At 46.5% G+C, this 20,690-nt stretch overlaps 2 protein-coding genes across 2 annotated transcripts; one reads left to right on the forward strand and one right to left on the reverse strand.

Annotated features, from left to right (window-relative positions):
• The first annotated feature begins 883 nt into the window (after positions 1 to 883).
• On the forward strand, positions 884 to 18,714 carry wnt10b (wingless-type MMTV integration site family, member 10b). Its single transcript, XM_084332902.1, has 4 exons — positions 884 to 963; positions 17,024 to 17,286; positions 17,587 to 18,038; positions 18,178 to 18,714. The coding sequence occupies exons 1-4, from the start codon at positions 890 to 892 to the stop codon at positions 18,679 to 18,681; spliced, it is 1,293 nt and encodes a 430-aa protein (XP_084189028.1). The 5' UTR covers positions 884 to 889; the 3' UTR covers positions 18,682 to 18,714.
• wnt1 (wingless-type MMTV integration site family, member 1) lies at positions 8,221 to 13,053 on the reverse strand (the record flags this gene model as incomplete). The annotated part of the gene is made up of 5 exons (XM_084332901.1): positions 12,957 to 13,053; positions 12,514 to 12,619; positions 10,107 to 10,360; positions 9,138 to 9,403; positions 8,221 to 8,712 (listed from the first exon to the last, which is right to left on the reverse strand). The coding sequence occupies exons 1-5, from the start codon at positions 12,964 to 12,966 to the stop codon at positions 8,221 to 8,223; spliced, it is 1,128 nt and encodes a 375-aa protein (XP_084189027.1). The 5' UTR covers positions 12,967 to 13,053.
• Positions 18,715 to 20,690: the final 1,976 nt, after the last annotated feature.

The raw sequence follows: 20,690 nt of genomic DNA on the forward strand, positions 1-20,690 counted from the left end.
AGGTGGGCAAGATGCACGTTTGGTTGGTCTGAGCCCACCCCTGCCCATAGCTAAAGCCGGCCTCAGCTCAACATTTTATTAGGGCCACCCACTTATTTGCATGTTAGCTAAATACTGTATTTAGTTTGCAAACTTCACATTTAACATTTAACTAAATATTTAGTTTGGCAATGTCTAGATTTACATTTAATAAAATATTTAGTTTGGTAAACTAAACATTTAACATTTAGCTAAATATTTAGCTTTACAATCTAAATGTTTCATTAACAACATTAACATTTAGCCATCATATTATGATATAACAAACATACATTTACCCTGAATGTGAGAAAAGGTGATATGTAAAAGTTGCAAAAAAGATTTAAAGATGCATTTAGCAGCTAAATGTGGTGGGAAATTATTTGGCGCCCCATACGGGAAGCAGTGGTTTGTACTTGTAGAATGTCTGTTTGTTGAGACAGGGTCTGGTGTCCTCCACTCATCCATTCACATACCCCAGTCTCTCCTAACATGGAAACGGTCCAATTTTGACTTATTTTGAACTTACGTTGTCCCACCTAATGTGTGGAATGTGTGTGTGTGTCTTTGTGTTTGTGAGAGAGAGAGAGAGAACGAACGAACGTGTGTGTACTTGTGTGTGAGTGTGCACGCTCATGTTTGTTGTCATGTATTTATGTGCTCATGTTCATATTTGTGTGTGTGCATGCTTGTGTTCATGCGTGTATGTGTTGGTGTTCATGTGTGTATGAATGTGTGTGTATTGGGGTATGATGGATGTAACCTTCCTCTCCCTCCCCTCTCTCTCTCTCTCTCTCTCTCTCTCTCTCTCTCTCTCCCTCTCTCCCTCTCCTGGGTGACATGGCTAGGCAGGGTGGTGGATGATGAAGTGATGGAGATGTTAGGAGGCCATGGCCATTGTGATGCTGGGTGGCTGCTACTGCAGAGCTGCCATCTGCCGGAAAGGTCAGTTGCTAGGGGACAGCTCTTCTGGACCGCCTCTGCCTCCCAGCTGCCATCCTCACACCCACCCAACCACACACACACACACACACACACACACACACACACAAACAGAAACACATGTATACACACTCGCATTGTTTTGTTTTATTATTTCAAAGTGCTTTTGAGTCATTTCAAACCCACTTCTCTCCATTTGTTGTCGTTTCTCTGGTACAACTTGTTATAACTTGAGGTAAAGCTTAGTTGATGACAATTCTGTAGATACCGTATGTGAGGTAAAGCTGCCTTATTACATAATAGCTTTGGAGTTACATAATAGTGTCACGCAAGTGGATTTGGTTATGTCGTGAGAGTTGTAAGTACAATTCGAATGAATTGTAACCAGGCCTGTTGATCAATTAGAGGATTACAATGCAATGTTGCTTCAGCAATTATAGCAACATTGTATACTAGTGTACTCAAACTGCAGGTCTAAGCTACATTGTCCATCATAAACCACACTGAATAGCCATCACTGATTCAGTGTGGTGATGACCCCAAACCTAATTCTACATTCTTTATCGTACTGTACGCCCTCCAAATGAACCCAATCCCACCCCACCCAACAGGCAAACGTTCTTCCGTAATTTAACAGGAATTTAGGAAGATATTCTACTATATATACAGTGCAGTCCACAAGTCTTGAGTACAGTAAAAGGGTTTTGTTGTTTTGGCTCTGTACTCCAGCACATTGGATTTAAAATGAAACACTATGAGGTTAAAGTGCAGACGTTCAGCTTTAATTTGAGGGTGTTTACATCCATATGGGGGGGGGGTAGGAATTGTAAACATTTTCATACATAGTCTACCCATTTTAGGGGACCAAATTGTACAAATGAGTATACACTTGAATAAAGCCATCACATTTAATATTTGGTTGCAGATCCTGTGGAAAGGGTGAAAAAAGGTTGAAGCCTGAAGAAATTATTTAATTATTTAGGCATATGCTCCTCAATACATTTGAATGGGACCTAATGGTCTTTCAGGTGTACAGCGGACTACATCAGAATACTCAAGCATAGTATGAGATATGCAGTTGACTTCCAAGTGTTATTTTGACCTGGGAGTTTATAGAAAATAGAAATCATCACCCTCCCGTCTCTATACGTGAAAGTACAGATAGATGCAATTTCTGTGATTTTTCCTTGTCTGATTCCTCCATTGTATTCCATAGTAGAATTGGGCATGAAAGGGTCACTGAAATTGTACTTAGCTATCCGTACTTTAACTTATAGAGCAGGAAAGGTCATGAATTTTGGAACCTATTTCCTATACTTACCAATAATGTTGATCAGTAGAGTCCTTTCTCAGCATAATTCATAGTGGTCATGTGTAAGTTTGTGTGTGTGTGTGTGTGTGTGTGTGTGTGTGTGTGTGTGTGTGTGTGTGTGTGTGTGTGTGTGTGTGTGTGTGTGTGTGTGTGTGTGTGTGTGTGTGTGTGTGTGTGTGTGTGTGTGTGTGTGTGTGTGTGTGTGTGTGTGTGTGTGTGTGTGTGTGTGTGTGTGTGTGTGTGTGTGTGTGTGTGTGTGTGTGTGTGTGTGTGTGTGTGTGTGTGTGTGTGTGTGTGTGTGTGTGTGTGTGTGTGTGTGTGTGTGTGTGTGTGTGTTAGAAAGAGAGAGAAAGAGAGACATGTGTTGGTAAATTTGCCTGTCAAATGTGAACTCTCAAATTAAAGCTGAAAATTAGTATATGGGGGGGGCGGGGGGTAGTTGTAAGGAGCACCATTTTCTTGCTCAGGCTTAAGCTGAGAACACCCTCTCTTGACTAGCAGCGCTCTCTGGCCTGATTCAGACCAGTGTGGTTTTGTTTCATCCAATTTGCTTAATTAGCGCAATTATTCAATTAACTATATGACCCTTGGCCCCACTGGTTTTGGTTTAGTTCTTCCCTTAGTTAAGGGTCCCATAAAGAGAGTGTAGCATATTGCTTCAATAAAAAAATGTATATGATTTTTTTCAATGATAAAAATGCGAAATAAATTAATTCTGTAACGAAACTGACTGTGAAGCAGTTAGAAAACCTCAGGACGCTAATTAGACTGACAGTAAAAGAAAGAGGAAGATCATTCGGAAGTCACTTCCACATAGATGTAATGAGAAGATAACGGGGTGAATATTGGTCTGTAGAAATGCTGCTATAACAATGTTAAATGTCCTGTGGTCATGTTAACCCTTTCACTACCACACTACAGAAGGTTAACCTTTCACTACCCACACTTCGGTAGTGAAAGGGTTAACCTTCTGTAGTGTGGTAGTGAAAGGGTTAACCCTTTGTTGTGTGGCAGTGAAAGGGTTAACCTTTATTGTCGCAGTGAAAGGGTTAACCGTTTGGTAGTGTGGTAGTGAAAGGGCTAAGTGTTGCCACAGGATGCTAACAAAGATGTTATTATCTGCACATTTTGTTAGTCTGTCCCAGGATGTGAACCAACGATGAAAGAATTTTGGTGGGATTCTTCACTCCTCTCTCCATCTCTCTCTCTCTCTCTCCTCCTCCACTCTCCTTTCCACACATATGTACCTCCAGCCTGCCACCCTCTCCACTAACCTTTGCAGAGACAGTGATTTGGTGGAGGAGAGGCTGTTGTTTTTGTTTGTCCTTTTCCCCCGTCATGGCTGCCTGCTTGCCGCCTGGCATCCCCGTGTGTCAAAGGTGGCTGCAGCAGAGCAGACTATGGGAACAGCCGGTCTGCCTCCCCCTGGTCCCCTGCTCCCCGACCAGAGGGGCAGCCATCAATCCAGCACTCCCCCTACCCCTGCACATACACACACACACACACACACACACACACACACACACACACACACGTACACACATACACTTCAACGGACGCACACACAAACGCTCGACCAAACACACACTCATACAAAAAGCCCACCGCGCCCACAGCGCTCACACCCTCTCCCAATAATCCGCGGAAGCAATTTCATCTCGACTCGGGTGGCGTCCCATTGTCGCCAGCCCCTTCAATCTTTCCTTATTAACTCTCGCTTTGTCCCGCATCCGAGCTCCTGGACTCATCTCTCCTACATTCCGATCGCCGCTGCTCCCAGCACTCCCAGGCAACCTCCATTCCCTAATCCCAGTACAGCCCCCCCATCCCACCCCACCCCAAGGAACTCTTTCTCCTTTTTTCCCCCAACCTGCCGATCACCTACTCCCAGTGTAAGGTAGAGGGCATTAACTCCCTGGGTTTTTCTGAAGGCAGAGCGTGAGGGGAGGGGGGGTGGGCCGAGCAGGGAGGGGGGCCACGAAGTGACTCCAGCCCAGACAATTAGAACAATGCGCGGGGCCTGCAGGGGGCTAACTCGCTGCGTCACGCCTGGACGCTGGGGTATTTTGTCGGTTTAATGAATTGTCCGTCAGACCAGGGCCACATCGCAGGCCGCGCAGGGAGAGGCCAGCGGGTACCCAGACACTAAGTCGGTATTTATTACACTGCCTTTGTCACTAATTGAGCTAATTATCACTGACTCCTTAGCACTCCCACAATGATAGCAGTACCCCCCCCTCACCCCTGTCCGCTTACCCTACCCCACACGTCCCCATCTCTCCCACCTCACTCTCACGCCTGGGATTTGGACCTTGCCCCTATTCCCTTCTCTCTCTCTGTCCCTCTGTCTTTGTCTCTCTCTTTCTCTCACTGTCCCTCTCCCTTTCCCCACTCTCTCTCTCTCTCTCTCTCTCTCTCTCTCTCTCTCTCTCTCTCTCTCTCTCTCTCTCTGTCTCTACAACTTTCCAAGGTTACTCATCACTTCCTTCTCAGTGCAAGTTTCCATTGTGGTAGCACCTCTCTCAAAGTGTTTTCCTCGTCATGTCACACTGTAAGTTAAATCATCCTTCTACACCCCCGCCCCCTTCCATGTCTGTCAAGAAAACCAAATGCGATACATAGGAACCAGTCAGAAATTATTAGTATTTCTTTGAACGATTGGACCTATGACCCTATCATTAAAGTCAGTTTCCCAGCTTTCCTCTTCCTGTTATGGTAGGATTCCCTCATCACACAGGATCCCCGCTGTGTTTTCATTCTGTTTGCTCTATTTCTTTATCTCCTCTCCTCTATTATTTAGTACTTATTCCTCATAGAGATGTACGTGTTCTCGCTCTCCCCCTTAACCTGCCGACCGGTCTACCGTCTAGTTCCAGATTTACCCCCTTCACCTTAACCTGCCAACCGGTCTACCGTCTAGTTCCAGAGTTACCCCCTTCACCTTAACCTGCCAACCGGTCTACCGTCTAGTTCCAGAGTTACCCCCTTCACCTTAACCTGCCAACCGGTCTACCGTCTAGTTCCAGATTTACCCCCTTCCCCTTAACCTGCCAACCGGTCTACCGTCTAGTTCCAGAGTTACCCCCTTCCCCTTAACCTGCCAACCGGTCTACCGTCTAGTTCCAGAGTTACCCCCTTCCCCTTAACCTGCCGACCGGTCTACCGTCTAGTTCCAGATTTACCCCCTTCCCCTTAACCTGCCAACCGGTCTACCGTCTAGTTCCAGATTTACCCCCTTCCCCTTAACCTGCCAACCGGTCTACCGTCTAGTTCCAGATTTACCCCCTTCCCCTTAACCTGCCAACCGGTCTACCGTCTAGTTCCAGATTTACCCCCTTCCCCTTAACCTGCCAACCGGTCTACCGTCTAGTTCCAGAGTTACCCCCTTCCCCTTAACCTGCCGACCGGTCTACCGTCTAGTTCCAGAGTTACCCCCTTCCCCTTGAGTTCATCCCTCAGCCGCGACGGCCAATTATCACCCCCCCCCCCCCCCCCCCCCCCCCACTCAACCCTGTGCCTCGTGAAAATATGAATTTGGACGGCTCCTCCACCCACGCCCCCCCCGGTCCTGCGTCCCCTCTGCCTGTCCCTGCAGTGACTCTCTCTGTGCGTTGGTGGCAAGACCTCTGGGTCGCCTGGTGTGTGTTGGCGGGCCGACTGTGGGCGCGCGGTGTTCTGTCTGGCTGACCCTTGCTGGCCCCACGCTGTGCTGTGGTGGGTTAGGGAGCCGTCCAACCTCCCGTGGTCAGGCCCGGTTGCCAGGGGTTGGACAGCAGGATTTCATTATTTCTCTCATTATTTCTTTATTTATTTTCCGTCATTAAGCAAATGAAGCAAACCCCTGAATGTTGTAAAAAAGAAAATTCTCTCTATACTGTATAAAATAACTGAATAAGGTATGAGCAGTGATACGCTGGAGCCCTCTCTCTCTCTTTGTGGTCGGGAGTGGGGAGCGTGGATGTTGGGCTGTTTTGTGATGTGAGCTGGGCTGGGCGGTAGAAAGACTACTTTGGTGCCGCTAATAGGATTAGGCGAGGGACACCCAGGGGTAGGCTTATATATGCTCACTTGGTTGGTAGTCAAAACTATCGCAAATGCAGAAAACTATGAACAACAACAATATCATCTTTTGACCGATTCAGAAGGGCAGCTTAAATGAAAATATAAAACTTTATTGTTCTATTGTACAATACAAAAACAAACTGAAGCTAAACCTTTTCAAGAATTCTATAAAAGACAAAAGAAAAAATCTGTTCTCTTACTCTATAACAGTATAAAAATCCTCAGAAATAAATATTTTGTATTTACACCAAAGAACGTAATATAAGGTAATATTCAGTGCATGACCAAACACAAGTGTTTTTAGGGGAAACAAACACAGAGATGTGAGATGTTCGTTGTTCTAGAATGTTCCGTTTCTAGTAATAGTTGGTTCTGCTATTGAAAGGTGTGTGTAAACTACGTTATACCGAAATAGAATAAGCATAGAATTAAAAGAAAACATCACCTGACCGTCCACTGGCAGATGCACAAATCATGCAGTCAAAATTGCAATTAACTTCATTATAAATATATTCATATATTTATTATTTACAATATTTTGGTTCTCTTAGCTGATATACAGTGTGATTCCCTTTTGCAGTGGCTATAATTAAAACAAGATGTTTTATCTAACAGTGCTCTGCCTTCTGCAGCCCAGTTTGAAGCAACAAACGCATTGGCCACTATCTCAAATGGTCACAGTTTGCAAGAGGAATTCAGGTTTTTATTACGCTCTTGTATGCTGTTGTACTGTGGTATTGTACATAATAGCACAGGTTGCCATTTTGATTAGAGGATTGACATTTTGCAGGCCTCTTTTCTTTTTTCTTTTTCTTTTTTTTGGGACGCTACAGTGTTAATATTCAGTGTATTTGATACTACATTCACTTTAACTTTAACGTGGTAGGATTTCCTCCGTGAAGTCCAGGTTAATAAAGTCGTGCCTACATTTTCTGTTATCCTTGGACACTGCCGGGGTCCAGTCATTTAATGTCGGGACCATGCTTGCGGTGACTCGCAGCAGTTAAAATCATGGTTGAGGTGCTGTCGATCCCAGAGCAATCTAAACCGAGAAGCGGGTAAAATGTGGCGAGTTAAATAGGAAATCCTAAGAGGCTGGGCTGCGTCCAGGACGTAAGTACACGTCGACGGGGTACGGACAGACCTATCCCCAGGAGAAAAACTTCACGCAATTTCATGTTGGGAAAAAGCCCAAACTTCAGCAAAACGAAAACAAAACACTGGTGTTTAAAATAACCACCCTCTTCTTAAGAGTCCTTCACCGGTTTATGAGAGAACATGTTTGTGGTTCCCTGGCCACGGAAACATCTGTCAGACATTGTGTCCAGTTCCTTCTCTCCCCCCGTAGCTGGGGAAAAGGGGAGAGAGTCTGTAGTAGTACCTTGAAAGGTCAGAACAATTCTTGGAATCTCGGCCTCCTAATTCTGACCATTTCACTTCGCTTACTACTCCTCTGCCGCTGGATAAGCTATTGAGGAATGAAGATTGGTTTCCATTCCATTTGACATGCTGGATGTATCTGAATACCCTCTTATTACCGTTAAACGCGAACGCTCTCGTTACCAGAAAGCAGGGAGCAAGCACACACACACGCACGCACGCACGCACACACACACACACACACACACACACACACACACACACACACTCCTCTGTACCCTGTTCATATATTTGTGCTTTTCCCCCCTCTCCTCCAAAAACATTGATTGAATTCTAGTGCTGGACGTCTCCCTGTATCATTTCAGCCACCTTGATGCTTTTCATGCGGATAGCCTCTACTTCATCATCTCAAATCGCTGTGTGCTAGTATCACAGTCCACTAACTATCGGCTCTGCTAAGAAGTTATCTTCTCCACTCGTATACACCTATAGCGGTTTGCCTGCCATCATAGGCACTGGTGTAATGTCTGTGTGCTGGTGCAGTTCAGGCAGCTGACATGGCAGCACCAGTGGAAGGTGCAGTTGCACCGTTCGGTCACCCTCTCGGTCCGGGTCTTGAACCCGCGCCCGCAACACAGCAACTCACACCCGTCCAGGGCCGGAGAGGAGCTATTGCAGGTCCTCCCGGAGGTGCCCAGAGTACCGGTTTTACCGTTGTAGGAGCAGAAGTTAGGCGACTTATCAAAGTAAACGAGGTCCTTTGTGGAGGGCGGCTTGTGGGCTGGGTTTTCCGGTTCCAGATGCCGAGGGTCGGCTCTGTGAGATGCGCGGTTGCTGCCTTTGTTGGCGTAAACCACTCTGGAGGCGCCATCGAATCGGTCCTTCAGGAAGTCCCCGACGGCGCGGAAGCTGGGCAGGCGCATCCAACAGGTACGCACCGTGCAGGAGCCCGACATGCCATGGCACTTGCACTCCTGGCGCATCTCCGATGACACGGTCTGAAAAGAGGAGGACATGGTCTTGCTGGTGAAATCTTAAACGACACAAGACGGAACACGAAGAATACAGTGGAGGTGCCACAAAAGACGTGTTGAATGGTGCATTTATATAGCGGCTTTTATCCAAAGCGCTTTACAATTTTGTTCCTCACAACCCATTCACTCACACTTTCACACACCGATGGCGGAGGCAACCATGCAAGGTGCTGACCTGCACAACGGGAGCAATTAGGGGTTAAGTGTCTTTCTCAAGGACACGCTGCCCGGGAGGAGTGGGAATCGAACCGAGAACCTTCCGACTACCAGACGACCGCTCTACCTCCTGAGCCACTGTCGCCCCATTGAATTGGACAGTGTTACGAAATTCCGTCCTATTCTCCGACTACAAGAGAGAAAGTTATAACTTGTAAAGTTAATTTCCTCACCAGTCTCCCTGCTTCATTGTTGTGCAGGTTGGTGAGGTAGCGCAGATCCCGGCCCTTCTCGCTGGAGTCCACAAACTCTCGGCTGAACATCCGTCCAAAGTCCACGTTGTCACTGCAGCCACCCCAGTGCCAGTCTGGCCCCCCGGGCCCCCGGCGCCGGTAGTCGCAGGTGCAGGACTCGATGGCTCCCTCGGAGCAGGAGCGGGCCACCGCGTGGGTCACCCCCGCACTCGTGATTGCAAACACAAATGCCGTCTCTCTGCAACCTGAAGAAACAACAGCAGAGATTCCCTTCAGAAACGGATCCAATTTTTTTTTTTTATTATCCACTTTTTCTCCCATTTTCTATATTTTCTCCCATCCCAATTTCGTATCATCCAATTCAACCCTCCCCTGTCACGAACGCTGTTTCTTGCCTCCCACAAGCCGGCTGCAATGTGGACTAAGTCATACATAGCACAAGTCCCCTCCGGTACTTGAGGTAACAGCAGTCGTATCTTTTCACCTGCGCAGCTCGATCTCTCAGTGGCGAGGAGTAACGCATGGGAGGCTCACGCTGCCCCCGACACTTCCTAATTCTACTGCGCAGGCGCACCAACCGACCTGTAGGAGTCGCTGTCCACAACGCCCGATCCCCACCCATCAGTTTCCCACCCCCTAATACGGCCAATGTGTATTAGTACGGACGACCAGCTAAACTGAAAGCAAATGTGGAGCGCTGGGCTCGAACAGGCAAGCCCAGCGTCTCCAGATTTTGTGGCGAGCGTCTTGCCCACTACGCCACGTAGCCGCCCGGATCCAACCTTTTTTGGAGCCACATGGTGTCACGTAGTTTGCTCTGAATGACCGTAACTCCTTAAAATTGTAATACATGTAAAGACGGGGCCTTTCATAATGCCTAAGAGATTCCATGACATCCTGCCCCAAAATTGCCCAATCGTTGCCTAGCAAGAGACAAGAGAGGCTCACCACGGTTGACGATTTTGCCAAATATTGCCGGGCTGTGGGTGGTCGGGCAGTTCCAGCGACGGTTGCGGAACTGCCACTTGCACTCCTTTATGGCGGTGTGCAACCCTGCAGCGATGGCGTGCAGGATGCCAGGGTTCTGCCGAATCAGCCGGCGCTGGCGGCGACTCAGCAGCGCCAGGCTGGGGTCCAGGACCAACTGCACGTTCTTGGAGTTGGTAAGGAGGTTGGCAGAGGAGGCCACATTCACAATGCCCCTAGAACAGCCAAACGGACAGGGGAAAGCAGGGTTAAGATGCTGGCAGTTCATGCATGCATAGCTCATTCTCATTCTGTGACCCTATCTAAAACCGATGTGTCCTGGCATGTCATGTGTGATGCGTGTTCAAAATGTGTTATATTACGGTGATAAACAGGCAAGAACATTAGTAGCGAAGGGTGAGATTTTTGCGGATGAAGCAAATCAATATGTTTATGTTTAATTTGTTATGTTCAATGTTGTCTTTCATCTTTGGATATTGCTGTGTGAACAACTCGGAACACATGATCACCATGGGTGACTGACTGGTCTGAAAACTATTGCTAAACTGTTAAAAGAGAGCGACTGTCGAACAGAGAAAAGTTGAGCAACCAATCTGAGAACTGATGATTGACGTTTTCCAAAACATCATAAATCTTGTTTGCAAAGCAGAGTTGTATAGCCCTTTGGAACACCTATATGATTCTACACCAATAATCAATCAGTATAATGTTTTTCGTGAAAATTTTTACATTTTACAGGAATAAAAAAAGAATGTACCATCATTGTAATTTGGATGTGTGCCATGATTTCACCCGGATAAAGATATGATGAAATGTGCAATGAGTGGCTGGTGAAATGTGCAATGAGTGGCTGGTGAAATGTGCAATGAGTTGGGTATTATTATGTTATGCGCTATGTGTCATCTTGTAATAGCCCTCTGAGTGTGGGACTGTATCCGATTTGTGTCCTGGTATCCAGGGAGATACAGGTCATGATAAAAAAAAGTGATGGGGTATCACATTAAATACACACTTGAGAAAGAGAGGCGTCTCCAAATGTACAAATAAAAGTTCTCCAGAAGTTTTTCAAAGCACTCTGCTGTTTTTATGCTCATGTTTCAAAGCAAGTTTATTTATTTTTTGTTTGTTTCAATGCACTGTTTATGCATCTCACCACAATTACTGCATTGTCAAAAAAATGTGATTGTAGCCAGCATTGGGGTCTCACTCACTTTCTACCAACAAAGAGGTGATGCTGTTTGTACAACATGCATAACAAAGGGCCTACTTTACCAATCAGATGTTTCAGTGTCAAAAAACGTTTATTGAATTCGTGTCCTGTGTCTCCTGTTACCAATTAGCTGGATACATAGGCCAGTCATGGCCTATTACTCACAAGGCTGACCCAGACAGTTGTGTGGTGTATTTCGGAACATTAATAATGATCCCATCTTATAGGCTATGTTTCACTCCAGATCGCCTCTATTTTGGTATATCTTCTTTCTTTACGACATTTCTGATTGTGTTCTTAATTGGCACAACCTATGTATCTAATGTTTTGAGTTTGCTTAGCATCTGTTTTTTTTCCATAAGTGATTGACACCATGCGCAAAAATATAAATGTATTGGCATCGCAAACATGACTATTTTCGTTTTAGAATAAATATTCTCCGCCTAATTGTTACTATAGTCCTGAATAGATTTTTTAGAAGAGCGAATTGGCCTAAATGACGGTTCCTTTTAATTGTGTCAGTGAACCAAAAGTATAGCCTATATCAAATATTGGAACGTAAAAGCAATTTTAGAATATAATTTATCCTATAGACAGCGGAATGTTCAGCATATTAGGAGACTACGACCGTGGAAACGACCTGGAATGGGATTGCTTTCAGCCATGAAATAAATCCATATTTAATTTATCCCACATTGGACTGAAAAATGTTGTCTCGTGTTCAAACCACACTGTCCAAATGACAGGGAGGCAGAGAGAGAGGGAGAGAGAATAAACATGGGCAGTGAGCCTCTCAAAATAGATTACATTGTTATCATAGCCAATTGCATTTTTTAATTCTCCAATATTGAATCATTTGGGGTTGTCAATTAAATCGAAGATTAGAGTTGAGTTTACGCACAGTATTTGGAAGCAAATCCCACAAGCTTTAATTGCCTGTGGTCGCCGTTTGTGACATAAATTGTAAATGTTGCCAACAAAAACACATTATTTCGAGCATGGAATGTGTTAGCCTGAAACTTTTGATATTGAATAGTGGGTATTTTAGCCAATTAAATGGCAAACCCGTGTCTTGTTAGCTGCGGACTATAGGCGTTGAAATGAGCAGAAGGCTGCTAAAAAGAAATGAATACATCACACACTAACTCAACAACTCACCACCACCGGCCACTATTGTTGACGGCCCCCGTGCCAGAGAGCGAGGACACCAGCAGGATGCACGCGGCTTTCACCCCCAGAAGCAGCGCGAGGGTCCTCATTGCGTCTACAATATGAAGAGAGGAACATGTCAAACCTCCACTTTCTTCCAAAGGCTATTGATAACACACACTTACTTAGGTCTAGTTCAAAATGCCTTTGAAGACTTCCAATTATGTATCATAACAGGCTTTTTTTCTTTTTTTTTTTATAAAAGTAATAATAATAAAATATATCATAGGTCTAATTATAGGCCCAAGCAAGAGAGAATATTTTATTGCACTGCCGGCATTATTCTATATCATGGTGGGTATACCAGCATGTTGTTTGAGGAAAACTATTTATTTTAAACTTCCTATATATATATCTACAAATGAACATATCACAAGGTATATTTTACTCACCGCACCACATCCCAGTGAGGAGACTGGAACGATGAAAGAAGTATAGCGGTGCCTATATAATTGATTAAAATGAATGTGGAGGGGCGACAGGTTGGTGAGTGAGCTGAAGTACGCCGGCAGCGTCCCGGCAGGAGGATGCTGGTGCAGCTGTGTGTAATCCTCCTCGTCGTCACTCTGTCTCTCCCAGTGATGCTCTGCACAGCGCGCTGAGCGCGTGGGACCGTCCCGAAGACCTGATCCCCTCGGTGACTGATAGGCAACACATTCTTGTCTTATTGAGGCGCTACGAGAGGAATAAAAAAGGGATTTGCTGCTCTCATCTCCCTCTGGTTTCTTTCTCTCTCTCTCTCGGACCCTTCTCAATGGGATTGGAAGGAGGGATATTTAATGCTCTTCATAATAGGGCGCACAATGAATAAAGAAAACACAACCGCACAGAAGGGAGAAAAGGAAGAGAGAAAAAAACAGGACAATCCACACACCGTGATGTTGCACATATTACTTGTGGTGGGGTGTGTCAGTCACGCCAATCAAAGAATCGATCCGGTGTAGATGTGTGCAGTTAATAGAATTTTCCCCATTGGCCTTGCTCATCCATATATCCACTCTCCAGACTTGCTTGAATAAAGTCCCTCTGCATAAACAGTGGTGGTGTGTAGATGCTGTGCAGGGTGCGCCCGGGTTGGTGCTCCTGCGCGGCGCAGAGCTGGTGTCAGTGTACAGCAGCAGCGGAACACGAGCCACTCTAAACTGCCCTTTTACCCGGCGGTTGGATTACTCCCTAACCGCGTCTCCTCCTTCTTTCTCCAACACACTCGTATACATTCTCAAGATGTTTTCGGTGGCTAAGGGCATTTTCTCTGCATTTGCTTCCTCTATACCAGACCACTATTTATTGGCCATATTTCGATTTGCCATATTATAATGGTATAATGAGCATGGGCCTCGTGGAAAATACTATGGGGTCTGACCCTTATCAGTCACTTTCGAATTCATAACCGAAATTGATCACACACTTATAGTAGCTAACAATTTATTGTATGGGAAAGCATAGGTCTACATTTCTATTACGCAAATGTTTTGTCAAAAGTGAGTGGGATGCTGAAACGATTCGCAGGGTTTTGATGAAAGATTGTTTCCAATCAGAAGTATGATGAATGATGACCAAGAAAGCAGGGGAACGAACAGGAATAAAAAGCGCTTCCAGACATCTGGCCTGCAGACCTCCCTCGACGCACGTGTAATCTATAGCGCGAGGCACCGCGCGGCATCTCAGGCAGGCTGCCTGCAGCTATGACTATGAGTATGAGGCCTATTATGTCCCCAAAGGTCCATTGGCTCGCGCTAAATGTTTAATTATCTCTTAACCAGAGGTGTAATTTATCTGCTAACGTGCATATTCCACACCATTGGGGAGTGGTATGCTATATAACTCTCTCTATCTCTCTCTACCCCCCCCCCCCCTCTCTCTAAGATGACAGTAAAAGGAAGTGGGCTTTTGTCAAGGGGCTTTAATGACAGCCATCCTACGTTTATACTCTCGCCTTTATGAAGGTGCTCAAACGGGTTTCCTCATGCGACACGGAGCAGATTAGTGCCTCAATCCGGATAAAGGGGGGCCTTTTATATACAAATCAACTTCAAATCACTTTTTAAGCCACTTAGATATACACGCCAAGGCAGAATGCTAATGCACTTTTCATTGCCGCAGCTTAGGGAATGGAAGGAGATTAGATGAAGAATTGGTGTCACTATGCGAACGGTGTTTGAAGGGGTTTTTAACTTAATTGTATGAAAGAAGCCCGTGTATGTTCTCTGCTTGCCTATATTCTGGTTTAAAGGTGTCAACAATATACGTCTAGAATGTGTGTAAACCCTATATGATCTAGGTGAACCTGTTGATTAAATCCGTTTACAAAGGTGTTCCTGTGGCATGTATATGTTAATATTGGCTTGGTTTCCACATACCGGTAAGTATTATGAGCTGTCGTGGGACTCGTGGCAATTGTTTTGTCCTATTACCACGCCATATACAGGGCCTACTCTTTTGGTTGAGAACTATTTCAATGCGGACGCATCTGGCGCATAATCATTTAAAGGCGCAAGATGGTATCATTTTGGCACAAGGATGTTAAAGACCACATGCCAATTTTCAAGCACACTAACAAATGTAATATATCATTAAGATATTGCTTTATAGTGGAGTGTCAACAAGTATTTATGCCTGGGCCTACTCATTTGAATTTAAAAGTATTTACTAGCACATGCAGTAATTATCTTGACATTTGGGTCAGGCTTGCCATAACTAATCATAGGTCCAATGTAAGTGAACTCAACCGTCATTTGGATTTCATTAAAGCGTATTAATTCATGTCATAATTTGGTAAATAATTATTTAGGCTATACAGTCGCATGGGTTATTTTTTAAAGTGGAGGCTGCGCGTTTGGTTATTTCCTATATTCTGAAATGAAAGACTCGCGGCTGTTATAGAGTGAAGTGGTTTCAAACACAATAATAAAGAACAGACGCGCTGATTGAGGTGGAGGGACGGGGGGGACCAGATGACTAAACCCCAGCATTGTTGAAGGAGCTGAGCCGCACGCCTGCCTGCTGCCGCCTCCCTGTCGTACAGTGGAACTAGCAGCGAACCCCTCCCCCATCCATCCCCTCAACTCTCCTTTTTATGAACATAATCTCCTTTGACTTTTCAAAAATCATTTTTATTATAAAAAATATTAAAAAGTCACTTTTATGTCCGTCTCTGGATGAGGAGTTGGTTACGCGTATGTTCACCAGCCGTGATAGTAAGCTCAAATGTATTTTTTCGTACTATTCATGTGTCCAATATTCTAGGATGACTGCATCATTTGGACTGTTGCGCGCGTGGTGGGTGCCTGCGCGCAAAAGTTTGGAGATACATTTTATGCTTGGGCTGACAGTCGCATTGCCAAATAATGTCACGTTCTGTTCGCACTGTTGATCCTTTTCAATATTGGACAATATTGTGCAAACAACCGCCTGTAGAGGCATCTCCCCTCCCCTCTCTCTCTCTCTCTCTCCCCCTCCCCTTCACACTCGCCCCAAACGATTCTGTTCCCTGTCTTCACTCCTCGGTCGTTTCGAGGCGCATCGATAATAGCCTACTACTACTACTACTACTCTTCTTCGATTCTTTGTGGATACGGGATTATAATATCAGTGTTTTAATGTCACGCCGGGAAAGAGGCTTATCAAAATGGAGCTATCACACAAACTCCGTTGGGACCAATTCCTGATTTTGGCAGCAGCACTTATGTCACCTGCATTAACGTAAGTGCACTTGAGGAGTGCCATGAGAGATGGTTACATGTGCGCAGCGTTCATCATGGCAGCACTGCATTGTAAAGTTGAAATCAAAGTCGAAAGTTAGCTACAGTTTATACGTATTTACAAGAATTTTGCTTAGGCTAGTTAAAACAGATTCTCTGGGAGCCATAGACATACATTTCTGCTTCTTAATTTACATCTTGATTTAGCTAATGGGTTAATATGGTAACAATGGTCATTGCTTCAATGTTAACTTTACTAATTAAACTAAATCACCCAGTGCTTGATTTGAAATAATTAATAATGATTACACAACGAATCACAGTGAATAATGTATAAGTTACTTTTAGCTAGTACCTCTGCTTTTATTCAGCATTTTGTATAGCTCCTTATAAACCAATTTGTCATTATTTCAGCCATATCAGTGCATGGAAACACATTGGTCAATATGCATTGCTAGCTTGATTGCTGAAAGATGATAGGGAATTATTATTCAAAGTGTAGAGTTACTGAATTTGAATCTGGGGAGATGAAAAAAGAGTAACATTTTCATTATATACTGTGTTATATACTTTTCAAATCCTCCACTCTTCAAAATCCTTTCAAGCTGTTTTTCTGCTCATTTCTCTTCCACCACACTGCTGTTGAATTGACTAATGAGGTCCTGGACAGTTCTAATGAACTTTCTCTCTCTCTCTCTCTCTCTCTCTCTCTCTCTTTGCTCTCTCTCCCACTCTCCCCACCATCAATGTCTCTGCAGGGTGCTCTGCAATGACATCCTTGGCCTGAAGGTGGCAGGAGATCCAGTGCTGACCCCCAACTCGGTGTGCTTGCGGCTGGCCGGCCTCAGCAAGCGGCAGATGCGTCTGTGCGTGCGCAGCCCCGATGCCACGGCCTCCGCTCTGCAGGGCATCCAGGTGGCCATCCACGAGTGTCAGCACCAGCTCCGGGAGCATCGCTGGAACTGCTCGTCCCTGGAGGGCCTGGGCAAGCTTCCCCACCACACTGCCATCCTCAACAGGGGTGAGAGAGACTCAGACTTGGGCTAATATAGGCTACACAATGACCAAATGTGACTAGGGAGTTTGGAGGAGGGAGCTATATGGTGGCAGAGGGCTGTTTTTCAGTGCCATCGTGAGAGAACTTTCACCGTCCTCATTTGGACCCCCTAATGTGCACAAATAGCCTTTCTATTGGCTTACTTGCTTTGCTTATTTAGCAACATTTATCACTGTCAAGCGCTAATGTTATGAATCACCTTGGGGAACATCGCTGGAACACAGTAGCGACGTGTAAAGTGAGTGCTTTTCTCCTACCTCCCAGGTTTCCGAGAGAGCGCCTTCTCCATATCCCTGCTGGCCGCAGGCGTGGCCCACTCTGTGGCCTCAGCCTGCAGCATGGGCAAGTTGCAGGGCTGTGGCTGTGAGGCCAAGCGTCGCCTGGATGACGACAAGATCCGGCTGAAACTCACCCAGCTACAGCTGCAGACCCTCCAGAGAGGCGGGGTGGACGTGGGCATGACAGGGTCACTACCCTCAGAGTTAAGCTCTCGCCGCGGCAACCTGCCTGCCAGCCTGCGCTCCACCCACCCCTCCACCCTGCTCAAGTCCCTTCCAGATGAGCTAAGCTCCATGCAGGAGACCTGGGAGTGGGGTGGCTGCAGTCATGACACCCGTTTTGGGGAGCGCTTCTCCAGGGACTGGCTAGATTCCCGGGGGTCCCCGAGGGATATTCATGCTCGCATGAGGATGCATAACAATCGGGTGGGACGACAGGTGAGCGACAGGCTTAATGTACAATATGCTCCATTGTGTTCTTAGTGATTGGCAATCAATGTATGCCATGCCGTTTTCTATTGCTACACATAATCTCCAGTGCCATCACAGAGTTGTTCTTCTGTCCTCCTCTCCACAGATAGTGACCGACAACATGAAGAGGAAGTGTAAATGCCACGGCACATCGGGAAGCTGCCAGTTCAAGACCTGCTGGCACGTGTCCCCCGAGTTCCGCCTGGTGGGTTCTCTGCTCAGGGAAAAGTTCCAGTCCGCCGTATTCGTCAACTCACAGAACAAGAACAACGGGGTGTTCAACCCCCGGGTGGGGAACAGGCCCGGCGGAAAGGCCGCGGGGGGCCAGAGCGGAGGCCGCCGTCGAACCGTCTCCCGGGAGCTGGTCTACTTCGAGAAGTCCCCGGACTTCTGCGAGCGGGAGCCGTCCCTGGACTCTCTGGGCACGCGGGGGCGCATCTGCAACAAGACCAGCCACAGCATGGACAGCTGCGGGTCGCTGTGCTGCGGCCGGGGACACAACATCCTGAGGCAGACCCGCAGCGAGCGCTGCCACTGTCGCTTCCACTGGTGCTGCTACGTGCTGTGCGAGGAGTGCCGCGTCACCGAGTGGGTCAACGTGTGCAAGTAGATCACCAGGCCCTACCACCCCCCCAGTGGGTCAATGTGCAAGTAGATCACCAGGCCCTACCACCCCCCCAGTGGGTCAATGTGCAAGTAGATCACCAGGCCCTACCTCCCCCTGAGTGGGTAAATGTGCAAGTAGATCGCCGGGCCCGACCACCCCCTGAGTGGGTCAATGTGCAAGTAGATCACCAGGCCCTACCACCCCCCCAGTGGGTCAATGTGCAAGTAGATCACCAGGCCCTACCACCCCCTGAGTGGGTAAATGTGCAAGTAGATCACCAGGCCCTACCTCCCCCTGAGTGGGTAAATGTGCAAGTAGATCACCAGGCCCTACCACCCCCCCAGTGGGTCAATGTGCAAGTAGATCACCAGGCCCTACCTCCCCCTGAGTGGGTAAATGTGCAAGTAGATCACCAGGCCCTACCTCCCCCTGAGTGGGTCAATGTGCAAGTAGATCACCAGGCCCTACCTCCCCCCGAGTGGGTCAATGTGCAAGTAGATCACCAGGCCCTACCTCCCCCCGAGTGGGTCAATGTGGAAGTAGATCACCAGGCCCTACCTCCCCCCGAGTGGGTCAATGTGGAAGTAGATCACCAGGCCCTACCACCCCCCGAGTGGGTCAATGTGGAAGTAGATCACCAGGCCCTACCCCCACCCCCCGGATCCCTTCGCTCATCCAGGACTCGAGATGGCAAGGCGATCCTTTTCCTCTCCCGTACACGCACACACAGCACTCCATGTCCCCCACCTCCCTGTCCTCGTAGTCTGGGTGTTTGTTTTTCCCCTTGTGTAAGGCGAATCTGTTTATCCCTCTCCTTTTAGTTTTTTTGTTCCGTCATCTGGGATCTATTTTCTCTCTGTAGCCGTTGTTATTCTCAAAATGCCAAGTCAGAGATTGAAGAGGAGGTGACTCATGTTATTTGTCTTGCCTCTGCCTGTTTAGACACTGCCTTCTCAGCCATGAAAATGGCCCCCGGACCCCCGATCTTCCCTGTCCCGCGAAAAAACTACGAACCACGACATCAGCTCTGGGGTGGGGGTGGGGCGGTGTGAACCGGTTCTATTTAAACGTCTACGTACCTGCCCGTCTCATTGTACAGCTTTTTTCGTATTTTTATATGTATATTTTTGTAAATGTGTTATTATTATAATTATTATTACTGTCTTGGCGTCTGCCAGTTGGGTGTAGTTTATGAGGGGAACATTTGAGTGCGGTGCAGGATGGCAAAGCGGTGCCTTCGAGTCAACAAAGACCCAACACGTCACGGCTGTGGAAAACAGACACGTTTGCCATGAGATCTGATCGGGTTTTGCTATTGAACTCCACAGCAGTCAACGGCCCCGGTCTGGATACGTCATGTGTACCTGCACCTTCCGCAGACGGCGAGATGAGTGACTTTCTGAGAGTCGGCCTCGAGAAATCGGCCCGTCTCCACAAACGGTTTCACCTGTTTGCGTTTTTTGGATCCGATGAAGGAAAAGAAAAAAACGAAAGTTTTAGTTCTTGGAGAACCAATGTCTTGTGATGGGATGATCTCTTTCAGGGGTGAGAGTTGTCTCTTGGTGCAGGACCTTTAGGTCAGTTTTACCTAAACCCTATACTTGATAAATGAGAAATGTAAACTGAAAGGATAACTTTTTTGGAAGCAATTTCACTGGGACACTTACTGTAAATCCTTCTTTATACTGAACCACTTGTCATTTTGATGTCATAGAATTGCAACCATCTCAACCACAACTTTCTTCTTATTTTTACGGCATACTCCCTCAAGCTGATCACTGGTTTGTGGTCATGATTTTCGGGAATCAATACCATTCTTATGTTAAAAAAAAGCTTAAACAAAACAGTCCAAAACGTGTCCCACTTTTTCCTCATGAGAGCATGGCTGAGATCACCTTATGCCTGTATATGTAGTCTCAATACATCTCATTAAGAGCACACCTAGATTCTTCCCACATGTAGGAAACATCCAAGTGACAGAGATGGACCTGCTTTGCTCTGGAGCTGATGCT

The sequence above is a fragment of the Notolepis coatsorum genome, assembly GCF_963971535.1.
Source record: "Notolepis coatsorum genome assembly, chromosome: 17".
In the NCBI taxonomy this organism is placed as follows: Eukaryota; Metazoa; Chordata; class Actinopteri; order Aulopiformes; family Paralepididae; genus Notolepis; species Notolepis coatsorum.

Coding starts and splice junctions, on each gene's coding strand:
- wnt10b (XM_084332902.1), top strand. CDS start 890: ATGGAGATGTTAGGAGGCCATGGCCATTGTGATGCTGGGTGGCTGCTA. Junction 964..17,023: donor AGCTGCCATCTGCCGGAAAG/GTCAGTTGCTAG, acceptor ATGTCTCTGCAG/GGTGCTCTGCAATGACATCC. Junction 18,039..18,177: donor ACAATCGGGTGGGACGACAG/GTGAGCGACAGG, acceptor TCCTCTCCACAG/ATAGTGACCGACAACATGAA.